Source organism: Stigmatopora argus, chromosome 6, assembly GCF_051989625.1.
Source record: "Stigmatopora argus isolate UIUO_Sarg chromosome 6, RoL_Sarg_1.0, whole genome shotgun sequence".
NCBI lineage: Eukaryota > Metazoa > Chordata > Actinopteri > Syngnathiformes > Syngnathidae > Stigmatopora > Stigmatopora argus.
Window position 1 is genome coordinate 17,561,483 of NC_135392.1, and position 13,357 is coordinate 17,574,839.

General features: G+C 40.4%; 1 protein-coding gene across 2 annotated transcripts in view; it reads left to right on the forward strand.

The window, feature by feature from the left end:
• iars1 (isoleucyl-tRNA synthetase 1) overlaps positions 1–12,252 on the forward strand; it is an 85,223-nt gene extending 72,971 nt beyond the window's left edge. For both annotated transcript variants that reach the window (XM_077602654.1, XM_077602655.1), the window contains 6 exons: positions 1,602–1,778; positions 2,371–2,491; positions 6,827–6,952; positions 7,020–7,166; positions 10,926–11,078; positions 11,400–12,252. In XM_077602654.1, coding sequence (XP_077458780.1) covers positions 1,602–1,778; positions 2,371–2,491; positions 6,827–6,952; positions 7,020–7,166; positions 10,926–11,078; positions 11,400–11,482 — 807 coding nt within the window. In that variant the 3' untranslated portion in view covers positions 11,483–12,252. The remainder of the gene's footprint in view (positions 1–1,601; positions 1,779–2,370; positions 2,492–6,826; positions 6,953–7,019; positions 7,167–10,925; positions 11,079–11,399) is intronic.
• The last annotated feature ends 1,105 nt before the right edge of the window (positions 12,253–13,357 follow it).

Here is a 13,357-nt window from a genome sequence, read left to right on the forward strand (position 1 = left end):
TTGCATTTTTTCCGCTATTTTCCCGTTAGTCAGTGCAGAATTAAGGGAAAATAATGGGTCCAAAGTCAGCAGGTGCAAATAACAGTAGTGCGAAGAAAAGGCGTATGATGACAATTGATATTAAGCAGGAAATAATAGCAAAACATGAGAGTGGTGTACGCGTGACGGCGCTGGCTCGCCAATACGAGAGGAGCACCCGGACAAGTTGGCAAGTGGTCGTGCACTATCCTACTGTGAGGACATTTTTGTGGACCATTTTCATATTATTTTGAAGGGGAGACAAAAGCAAACAGCCCTAGACAAGTTCCTTTTAAAAACTCCAGCTAAAAGTGAAAGTGGAAGCCAGGCAAAAAGAGCCAAGCCAAAGAAGAAAAGTAGAAAAAAAATTAAAACAAAATTAGTACTTGGAACCATTCTGCGCATTGAGTTTAAAATTATCATACTCGGTCAAATTGTGCTTATCAGCACCTGAAAAGGCACACACAAACATTTAAGACGCAATGTATGTTTTCATCATGACATTTGCAAATAATGTGCAGATCTATGCAAAGGGGTTTTAGATATTTGATGTATTATTTTATGGTAACTAAGTTTCAACCTCTCAGTTTCCATTCAGCATTAATTAAATTTTTGAGCTGCTACAATTATGTTGTCCTGCTTCCTTTGCCATCTTTCTTGATTTTTTTTAATGCGCCCATGCTAATTTTGGAAATCTTTCCATTGCAGCGTCACAGTCAGACGTTTCTGCTCCATAAGGCGAGATTAATGGTGTCTTAATTACGCTCTGGCCCCTTTCAGATTCAAGCGCTGGAGCTTTGATGTCCAACTGGGGTGTAAAGACGGATTAGCCAGCAGCCTCTTGTTTTTTCAAGAAACAAACAAGTTTTTTTCTGTCTGTAGTAGTGGCAGTGCTACTGGCTGGATCCCAGCCAGGCCACATTCCATCTCTTATTTCAAACCCCACATCCCACAAGATCTGTGAGGAATTTGCCACCCTGGGGATAAGAATTAATTTACACAGTCTTGGCTCTTACTTTTGCTCTGTTTTATGTGTGTTGGCGTTTTTGTTTGTGTGCTTGTGGCAGGAGGTCAACCCATTCTTTATCGAGATTCACAAGTGAACTGGAGTTCTGTTTTAATCAATGCCCTCACACACACACTCAGAGTGGGAGCCCCATCAGCAAAGAGTTACTACCTCTGCTTGACAGCAATGGCCGATCAACGTTCCTCCATTGACTGAGTGCTACAATGTATCTCACTAGCTTTATTCCTCTGCCCTTGAGCTGATGTTACCATTGCAGTGCATGTGGGGAGCAGTCATGAAATTGCATCTGTCTACACATACAGCGGTATCGATTAGGACCAAATCAATGCTTAAGACGGTATCAAGGTTAGCAGAGACTGCTAGTGCGGTTATTTTGTCTTTATTTCTAGCAGTCTTTTTAATCATTTTTTTTCAATCCCATCCTTCAGGTATCCATCCAGATTTAGCTCTCTAAAATAGTTATTCTCTGTAACATTTTCCAGTTTACCACACATTTACAACAGGTGAATAATCCCTAAGAGTTTATTTGTTTTCATAATTTACTCATTTTCTGCAGGGCCATTTGGTGCCATCGGATGAAATCACAGTGCATTACCACTGTGAGCCAGACGGGGAGTACTTGGGCTCAGTTATCCAGGCTCACACGGAGTTCATTTTGGCTACAACAAAGGCGCCGCTCCTTCCATACCCTGTCCCTAAGGCTGCCACCGTTATCATCCAAGAGAAGACACAGGTATGATCTAGACTAGAGCATCATTTGAGTTGATAGTTATTGCTCATACTCAATGCTAATAAAGACATGTGCAATACAAAATTAAATGATGGTTGTTAGAAATGTTCAAACAACACGAGTTAATTCAAACTGAAAGAGTCATGATGAAGTTAACAAAGATGCTTCTATTGGGGCATGTTTTACCATCCATTTCCGTTTGTTCCCTGTTTCACCCATTTCTAAAATGTTTCTGTGGGGGCATATTGTGCATGTTTCCCTTTGAGATTACTTAACTGTGTAAATGAATGAAGTTAGTGAGAGGGCTAAAATGCAGTGCATTTTTTTGCCATCGTTTGTCTTATGTTTTAAGCATCATAAACAGAGTACAAGTACCAGTTACAATATCACTCTGAAAACAAATTCTCGCAACATTAGACTGTCAAGTTTCTTGAGCAAGAGAGTTGCTTAATTTTCCGTTTTTTATTCTATTCATGACTTCTGTTTTGCTAGTTTGACAGTATAAACAATGCAAAGTATCATAATTAGGTGCGCTGGTTGAAATTGTGCCTTCACACTTTTAACTTATACTGCTTTTCTCCCATGCCTGGTACAGTTGAAGGGCTCCGACCTTGAGCTAACAATTGTCAAGGGTTCGCTTGCACCATTAGCCGCTTTAAATGGACCTGCTTGTGCTTACGTCAACCTGGTGGTGAAGGCCAACGGGAACGAACAAGGTAGAATCAAACAAAAATCAAAGATAAAACACACTGTCAGGATTTTTATTCCATATTATTATACATTTGCTTGCAACAAAGAATACGCTTGGCCTTGCTTTTAAAGAACCATTTGCTTACCCTTAGTTCATTATTACTACCATACTTGGTTGCAACCAAATCCAAGCTTTGCTCCTAGAAACACTGTTTTGACTAAACAACGGACGGACACAGACACTTCACTCCTCATCTGATTTTGACTATTGTGGACATGTATTAGACCAGGAATGGGCAAACTGGTCCTCGAGGGCCGCCGTGGGTGCAGGTTTTTGTTCCAACCGATCCAGCACAGAGAGTTTAACCAATGAGATTTCTGCAGAAAACAAGAAGCACCTGACTACAATCCACTGATTGCACTTGTAGGACATCAAATTGGTGAAAAGATGCCCTCTACGGATTGGAATGAAAACCCAAACTGTGGCCCCTTGTGGAATAGTTTGCCCACCCCTGTATTAGACTCAACGCATATACATGCTCAGACGTCTCACTTCTGTTTCCACTTATCCCTTTAGAGTTGAGGTCTATGTAATCAGGTCCCCCAAATGTAATGAAACAACAGAAAATACGTGTAAGATCAGAACGGAGTTTGGAAGCAAGTGAAAATCCAGAAGACTGTCTTTTCCTCTTTATTTTAGCGTGAATTTGGGAATGTCTAGATTAGATTAGATTAGGTTAGATTAGATTAGATTCACTTCTATTCATCCCGTATTCTGGAAATTCACTTTGTTGCAGTAGCAAGACAGTAGCAAGCACATACACAGGAACCTAGATAAAACTGGAACCACACACAAGAAGTCCACACAAGGTGGGGACCTTCTGCAGATAAAGACTGAGGTTGAAAATATGCACAATCACTCTTCCAAGATGATCCGCACAGTCCCTCAGTAGTCTGGAGCTGATCATCAGTACCAGTTGGAGCCTGGTACCGTATTTACTCGCATATAAGCCGCTTTTGTCGGACAAAAAAATGATGACTGAATCGAGGGTACGGCTTATATGCGCATAAAAACACGACATGCATGAACCTGCAAGTTGACGACAATGACACTGATTATTTCAAAATAAAGAAAAGATAAACATAAAACGCTAAACAAAATGTATTTTGACGTCTATGAATATAATTCAAGGAAAAAATAAACCGTATCTTGCATAAAACGTGAAATAACTCCCGTTCCCGTCACTGCTCGCTCGGCACATGGCCATCTTACCGTAGGTACGTGATCTGACCATAGCGTTTACCATGTCAGCACATCACAATAGTTAAGGCTGATCGAAGGTCTTGTAGTCGATTGTTAAAATATAAACCTTGATACCTGCATAATGTGTATGCTATTATTGCACCCAGAGACTTGGTGAACACCACGAATAGCGCTATGGGCATATTTCCTGGTTGTACTTATGTTACTTCCTTTTTTAATTTGTCTACATGCAAACAACACCCTCTCTTTCGGAACACAGAAAGGAAACAATTGTACATTTGTGATTATGAAATAAAACAAAATTCCGCTTTGATTTTTTTTCCTTTTTATTTCTTGTTCGAACTATTCTAGTAAATGAACCATCGAAAAAAATCGAGATATTTTGACATTAGAAGCAATTTGGCCGCCACATCTTAAACTTCTGGTAAGAAAATTATAATTTATGTAATTAAAAAGCATCGGGTTCTCATCAGGATAGACTTATTTCTTTTTTCAAATTGAATAATTTGATAGTTTGCGTTTACAAAGACAGTCACATTAACTTATGACATTGACCCTAATAATATGCTTTTGATTCATACAGTATCTCAGAAATACCACGTTTGATTATTTTTCTTAAGATTTTCCCTTGTAAGTAACACATGTATACTCCCTATTGAAACCGTTACACGGTCGATTGGTCGCCGGTCTTTTGGTCGCCGTGCTTTTGATTGCCGCTCTTTTGGTCGCCCGGAAGGTAAGTGATAATTACCATTTAAATCGTTGCTCAAATTCCCTAAATACAAACTGCGAATTACTATTTAGTCATACTTAATGCCCTAGTAATTATTAGGCTAAAGAAAAGCTCCAAATTTCCCGGACTTTTATTGTTTTTTTGTTGGAGAACTTGTTAAGACCCTGACGGACGTAGCTTCTTAAAGGGACAACGCATGTACAGTGGTACCTCGTCATACGACCGTTCGTCATACGGAATGCTCGTCTTACGGGGGAAATTTCGATCGAATAATTCGCCCGTGATGCGGTCAAAATTTCGTTATGCGACCAAGACAGGTGGCCATGGCATTTTTTTTTGCATATCTTTCGTGTACGTATAACAATATTTACGAGCACCGGATGAGCTATTCAGACCAGGAAACGCACAACGCCCATGCGCGGGGAAAAGAGGGCTTTCTGGGTAATGAAGTATACTCGTGCTCGCAACAGCATCCCCGGGGATGCGAACACAGATGCTACAAGCTAAAAGGAGCCGCTAGCCAGCGCCCCCGAAGCTACCATGAGCAGCGGGGCGATCGCTGATAAAAGACTCTGCTCGTTGGCTGCTCATAAGAACATCGGGGGCACTGGCTCGCAACAGCATCCCCGGTAGAAACTCTATCATAGTCGCCGTTCGAGGGGATGCAAACACAGATGCTACAAGCTAAAAGGAGCCGCTAGCCAGCGCCCCTGTAGCTCGCATGAGCAGCGGGGCGATCGCTGATAAGACTGCTTGCTGCTCGTTGGCAAGTGGTCGTGCGTTCTCCGATTGTGAGGACATTTGTGTGCATCATTTTCGGAATATTTTGAAGGGAATAGTACGACAGCAAACAGCCCATGGATAGCGAACGTGAGGGTGGAGTGTTTGTTCTGTTTACGAGTGCGTCGTGTTGAAAACAAACCGAAGCCCCCCGCCCCTTTTGTGCGTCTCTCTCTCCCCTCGGCGAAATCCGCCCAATTTTAGTTAGATTAAACACTTTATTTCTATTAAACCACTCGTTATTTATTACTTTGTCAATATATGGCGAATTATAAGAAATAAAACATTTTTTTCAATCCAATATCCTGTTTTTGGTGTTTTTTTCAGAGAGTTGGAACGAATTAATTTGTTTCCCATTCATTTCAATGGGAAACTTTACCTCGAGTTACGAGAAACTTGTCATACGAGCTCAGTCCCGGAACGGATTAAGATCGTATGTCGAGGTACCACTGTACATACAAACTCTTATACACTCACACGTCGGCTCAGTGAAACTGCTCATGGCCATTGTTGGCTTTTATTGATGCATAGCCCGTGTTGTTTTACCTTGTTTTGTCGCCGGTCTTTTGGTCGTCGGTCTTTTGGTCGCCCGTTGTCGTGGTCGGGGCGACCAAAAGACCGCGACCAAAAGACCGGCGACCAATCGACCGCACACGATTAAAAACCATAAATATTGAGGTGAAAATTGAGAATCAGGGGGCGGCTCATACGCGAAAAATTGTATTATTGAACAATTTTATGGCAACTTTAGGGGTGCGGCTTATATGCGAGTAAATGCAGTAAGCGCCGGTAGCTCTTCCATCTTATTGTGGAGAGATCTCACGTTTCCCATAATAATAGATGGAATGCTTGGTCTGAAGCGTCGCTTCTTTTCCCGGCACTTTGGTCCAGCTCTGCACCCCTTCTCTTTCTCTTCAATACCGCGGGGATTTCCAGCGGCATCGAGGTGTTGCTCTTTCTGTTGCGTTGTTCACAGCTGATCCCGTGTGTACAACAGCGGAGGCATGGTTGAATGGTTCCAAAAAACGTCCAGGACTAGCATAAAGAAGCTAAGCTAATAGAACAATAACTATCACATGCGACAGGTGGAGTCTAGTCGAGTCGTAATGGTTGTAAAAACATCAAAGTAACAGGTACAAAGGAAAGTACGTATTAAGAAATATCAAAATGTAATAAATAAGATAGAAAAGCTGTAAAAACAGAAACCAGTAAGAGCTACTGCCACCAGCTGCCGCTTGAGCGGCGCCATCTTGAATCCACACACAATAATGCAGAATTTATCACAACAGGATGCTGCATCTGATCTGATAATGTGTTTGTCTTAAGACTGAGAATCAGCCTTTGTATATATCCAAAGGCTTTATGTTTGCCCTTCATTTAACATAACACTCTATATTTCTAAACATGTTTCTGTGGCTTGTGTAAAGTGTGTACAGCAGATTCTGCAAGTGGACTGCACTCAATCCATGGCTTTATGGCAAACTTCTTCAGAAATGCTAAAAGACAGTAATATAAATAAATGCAGTGAATTTAAAAAATTGAGTCTAGTGGCATCCTGAAATGTGTGTTATTACTTTTTTTCAGAAGGGGTGGTGCTGCTTGAGAATCCGAAAGGCGATAACGGGTTAGACCTGGACAAATTGAAAATCGTGTGCAGCAGCATCTTTGGGACTAAATATGAAAGGCTCACACTCTTTAACAACGGCAAAGGTGAACATAAGTTCATGCCTTTAGTTCCTCTGTGCTCCTGCCTCATGTGTGCTTGTTCCCACTGCAGAGTTGGCTAGTAACGTGGACCTGCGAACGCTGTGTGGTAAAACCCTGTCAGTGACTACAAACGTGGCCTCACCTTGCTGTGTCACCCCCGACAGTGTCCTCGCATGTCCATACGTGAACCTGATCCTCTGCGACGCACAGCCCGCTGGTGAGTACACATAAGCAAGCACACGATAAAGTTAAAAAAGAGCCAAAGTTCTGAAAAAATCTAACAACTGACTCTGCACTAATCTGGTCATTTAAATTAGGTATCGAGTGGGTATGGAAAAGGTGTTAGTAATTCAGATTTTGTGTATTGTTGCGTCTTATCGTCAGACTTAAATGTGTGTATGACATACAGTCATACCTCTACTTATATAATTAATTGGTTCCAGAACTTTTTTCGTAAGTAGAGCAGTACTTTATATGTCGCTCATCTCATCTCATTTTCTGAACCGCTTTATCCTCATTGGGGTCGTGGGGGTGCTGGAGCCTATCCCAGCTGACTCCGGGCCAGAGGCGGGGGACACCCTGAATCGATGGCCAGCCGATCGCAGGGCATGAGGAGACGTACAACCATGCACACTCACGCCCATACCTAGGGGCAATCCAGTGTGTCCAATCAGCCTACCATGCATGTCTTTGGAATGTGGGAGGAAACCAGAGTACCCGGAAAAAACCCATGCAAGCCTGGGGAGTATATGCAAACTCAACACAGATGGACATGACCTGGATTTGAACCCAGGACCCCAAAGCTGTGAGGCCGACGCGCTAACCACTCGCTCCACCGGGTCACCTACTTTATATGTAAATTCTCTAATTCGTTCCACGGCCCTTCACCTAAACCTTAAAAATTGATCAAAGTGTTCCACTTTTGTAGGAAAGGTGTGGAGACACAAAAAATAGAGAATATGATCATACAATTATTTAATATGCCATTAAAATGAATAAACATGAAAATCTATTTGTGTTGAAACACGTGCACAAGTGTTAGGAATCTAACTTTAGGCAACAGGCAGAGAGCACGTGAACACACCTAACAAATACAAAAATAAGAATTCAAAACAATATTGCATTGAACTTTTAATCTTTTTCATTAGCATTTTATGATTCCTTGGCATCTAATTTTTCACCCATTTAATTTTTTCGCTACTGCTTCTTACCTGTTTGGATTTTAGTTCCCCATCGGCGTTGCTTGTTGATAATAATGTTTGTAAAATGCACAAGACAAACGTTGTCAAAGTGGGCGATCGCACAACTCGTGAACACTTTTTCAAGATGTTTTTTTCCACGAAGTCGGAAAGTTCGTAAAATTTCACCCTCGTTTTTTTTCCTCATTTGTGCTGTTGGAATGGTGGCTGCTTCCTCCTCAGCCGCCTTTTCATTGAATTCCTCGTGTATGGCTGAGCGTTGCATTCACTCCTGCTTGACCAACTCTTCAATGTCCTCCTGTAAATTAACAAGGATCATGGCAGGTTTAAGCAATACTGATTCCCCTCTAATCGGAAAAGAGTTTGGCCTAAATGGTCGCTTGCTGCAAATTACAATGTCTGGCACACAGAACTCAGCATTAGTTCAGATTTAAGGTTAAAAAAAAAACAAAAAACGGCGAGTTGAATTGAATTGAATGCTTTATTTGTCATAATACAGGTATAATAAGATTTAAAGCTTCACCATGAAGTGAAGAAATAACAACAAATAGACAAATAAATAATAATAAATAAACAATCAATAAATAAGTAAGAAATAAATTAGTCAACAACATAACTAGGGAAGTGTACAAATAACCACAACAAACAAACAACAAACAGATAAATAATCAATAAATGATAAATAAATCAACAAATGAGTAATAAATGAATCAACATAATAAATAGGTCATAGTCAACATAGATAAGTAGTCACATAAATAAGTAGGTACAAAAGTGACTAACGTGGTTACTAGCCTATGGAGTTTTAATGCAAGATACAAGATAAGTCTTGATTAGGTCCTCCTAAATGCAGAACTCGAGATTAGTATGGTGACGGCTCTTGGGAAGAAACTCAGTTTACGGTACATCAATCATAGCATGCACATCACCCATAAGGTGTATAGTTCTTGTGCTTAGTATTTTAGCATCAACTTGAATTCATACACTAGCTAGCTTATTTGGGATTCCTTATTTTCTCTGCCAGAAGTTGTGCTCCCTTCTTCACTGAGGTGACAGTATACTGGTTTTGGCTCAAATTCTAATGCAAACATTCAGGCTCCGTGCCGAGCCCTGTTGCGGTTAGTCTTGCGCTTTCGCTCTCACACCAAGCTGTTTTCTCCCTCCGTTTGGGTCTTACACTTAACATTTTTTTTGCATGCTTATAGGTCGTTCATCAACATCTCAGCCGGTCTTGTTGCGAGTTACAACAAGCGTGTGCGAACATATCATTTTAACTCGGCTTGAAGGGCCATCACGATTATAGTGTCGTACACCACAAGACAAGATTAGTACACTTGAGCATTGCGATTTTGATATGCCTATCGTAACAGGCTTATTATCATAATATACTACAGTGCATGGGTTTTCGGCCTTGGTTTCCTCATCTTTTCTTTCAGTCAAGGATTTTTATTTCTGTCATTATCTTAGATATTAGTCCTTTTACAAAGTTGACCCACCAACAAAGTGTGTGCTCGCTGTCTAATTCACTTCAATCAGTTTTGCTTGCAACTCAAAATTTTATCTTGCCCAAAAATAGCAGCTGAACAACTTTTTATGTCGCATCACTCTTATGTTGTCGTACAATTGTACAATTGGAATAGAGATCAGCTTCGAGTTTGATTTATGTAATAAGGGACAGCACATATTAATGAACATATTCATATTCATGGTAATTAACATATACAGACACTCCTCAACTTACGAACGCAATTGGTTCCGAGCGATTGTTCATAAGTTGAATTTGTTTGTAAGTTGATTTAGTGCTATATTTTGTATTATAATTTATGTTTAAGGCCTATATAAGTATATTGAAGGTTTATATAAGTGCATTTGTATGTTTAAGGCTTGTATAAGTAACACGCATTGGTTTGTACTGAAAAAAAAAACATTTAATAAAATGGAGAGAATATGTACAGTACTGTAGAGAGAGAGATAGATTTATGTATTAGAAACTGGCCAAAAGAAGCGACCTAATGACGATTGCACAGTTTTCTTCTTTTTTTCATCATAAATGATGCAGTAGCACTGTATGGCATCATTCAATTGATTTGCAAACTTTGTGCAACGTTCAATATTTGGGTCCTGCTGCTCGATCTTTCTGTTTATAAATGGTACTGAATGTGCAACGCTCACCACTCTCACGCGCATCAAGCTTCGTTATTATTGCCACTCGTTTCAAATGAAATGGCTTGCCTCTTCCTTGCAACTCCCTCAATAGAAGCCTTTAGCTTTTTACCAACCATATTCAATATTGGATGCATGAGATATTTAATGATACAAATGAAAAAGGTTCTTTGCACACTGGAGATACATTCACGCACTTCCGCATTGCAACGAAGAAGAAGGTAGATGCTGGGTGAGCTGAGCTCTCACAGCGCCAGGCGTCGGTATTAGCGGCGGAAAGAAGTACTACTCCGAAAAAGACGCGAAATACAAAATTGGACTTGCGAACATTTTTGGACTTAAACGCAATTTGCAGACATGTTCGTATGTACCGTTGTTCGTAAGTTGAATGTTCGTAAGTAGGGGAGCGTCTGTATATGTAAATATGCAAGATTGTAGCCAAGGACTAATTTCCATCTTCTTGGTGCTTTAAACCTTAAATATGTTGCTAAACTAATAGCCAGAATTGGTATTCATACATTGCTCCTTATCATTTTTCCACTGAAGTCCCGCTCATTTCTAAACTAATTGGTAAAATGTGCGAATCTGTCTCCCTAACGGCTGGCTACCTGCAGAGTGCAAAACGGGACAAGTGGGCACCCTACTGCTGATCAACCCAGTGGGCCAGAATGGTCTAGACTACAAAGGCCTCCTGTCAGAGGCAGCAAAGGTCTTCGGCCTCCGTGGTAGAAGGCTCAGACTCTACACGGACCAGGAGCTCAGGCAGGGTAAGTACAAAGTAAATCAGTAAATGCTGCTAGCCTGAGGTGGCTAATGTATGATTTGTTCAAGAGCATAACAAACTAATGGGACATAGCGTAGCTATGTCGATACAACAGAATATGTGACTGCTGACCAAATTAACCAAAGCAAGGATTATGAAACCAGGTTTACATTTCAGATGGATGTTGATTTTTTTTTCCTGTCGAAGAGTTAATGGGGTATATTTATTTAAGTCTGCATGTTGACCCAGCTAATGGTGGGTGCAGCACTTTGGACAGGGATTTTTTCACTCTGCTTTTGAACACATCCATCTTTTCTCTTTTCAGAGCTGCCAGCCAAGTGTTCAGTACAATCTTTGGACACCAAAACTCTGTTTGTGAGAGTTCTTCCCACCACAGCGGAATCATAGAACCCAAAGGAAAAACACCTGAAGACTTTGTCTGCATTTTTAGCATACGGCTCTATCAATTGGATTTTTTCATTTTTACGACTCTTAAACCACCATGTACTGTATGCGAATATACTTGGGATCATGCGACTCTTATAAGTACATTAAGACATAGGACCGATTTATTATGGAAAACAGTTAATTATGCGGCTGAAGTTTTCTTTCCTATTTAACGCTAAAAGTTGCAATGTGTTTCTTCCCTAAACTCATTTGATGTATTTACAAGGGTCCAGAGTCATTATGGCTCTAGCAATTACTTGGGCAAGCCAATTTGTGGCCATTGTGTTTAGAGTTGGACCGATAAATCTTATATTACTTCGGGAATCTTCATTTGGAAAGTTGAAATGAAATTTTTGGGTGGCTGAGCTTTTGGTTCGATCTCTAGAACACTGCTGTGAAATGGAATAAATCAATGGTGGAGGAAAATGATCTTTTTTTTATTTGTCTGCTTGTCAAGGGAAACATGTCTGGTCCCGTGGTATTAACCTCATTTGCTCTTTTGTTTATCTGCGGAACTCGCACACTTCCCCATTAGTTTGCCTTACCTTTTTTAATTGGAAGGTTGGCCATTAAGGGCAACAAAGGGGATTAAAGATACTTTGAAAAGCAGTAATGATGCAGGACAATACAAAATAAAGCAGCCCACCCACAGCAGTAACAACAACTTACATGCATGCAATGCAACATTAAGTGCTGTTGTTAAAATAAACATGTGTGACTTTGCTGCCTGATGTAAGGTGAGAGAAATTCTTAGTGTTATCCTTTGCAGTGTCATTGAACAGTATTATTGTACAGGGTGATTCAAAAAGAATGTGCCAAAAAAAAACAAAATACAATAACTAGCTGGATATACAAATATTGTATGTTACTTCAAGTTTTTAGTAAGTGCTCAACGTGACCACCACCAGCAGCACAGACAAGACCAAGCTGATTTGAAAATTCCTCACAAATGTGCTTCAGGATATACTCACCATACACTGTGTTGATTGCAGCTGTTATTCAATCTTTCATGTCATTGATATTTACTGGCAACGGTGAAACAAAAACTGTCACAGGAAAAGTCGCACATAGTGAGGTCAGAGGACCTGGCAGGACAAGCGCATAGAGCAAGGACCTTTTGGAGGATTCTTTTTGCTTTTTTTTTTTTACAGTACAGTAATGGCACATAGTACAATGTACATTACATTATTTCATTGAAAACAGGTTATTGAGAGCTTAAGTCCAAGTCTTTTCCGTCAGATTCGAGAAGCTTTGAATCATCGATGGAATCTTCAGGACGCGCGCTACACGAGCTTTTGCGAGAGGTTTTCAGCACACAAGGGAGCTGTTGATGGGGAGTTCTTTTTTGGTACATATGTGCTTTTGTACAAGAACAAGACAATGGCTACATTGCATGACTGACCATGTTGTCATCAAATCTTTTATTTTTTCCAAAATGGCGCCGTCAAGCGGCAGCCAGTGGCAGTAGCTCTGTCCACTTATTTGTTTTTCGTGTTTTACAGCTTTTCTATCTTTTTTATTACATTTTAATATTTCTTAATACATTCCTTTTTACTTTACTTTTTATGCTCTATTTTGAAATCAGCGCCACAGTGTCCGCCGCAAGATCGCATGGGAATTTCTGAAAAAAATCGACCTTACAGAGGCTTGCGGCCGCTCAGAAAGCTCTATTTTTGGATAAAAATGACCTTCATATCCTTTTCAAAAGTGCAACACGTGTGGAGGTCATCAAATGAAAGCCTTGTTCAGCCGTGCCAAAAATGCGAATTTTAGGCCATCAAGATTGAAAGTGGATGGCTGTTTTGTCGTGTGAACAAAGCACAGGTTTCTGATTTT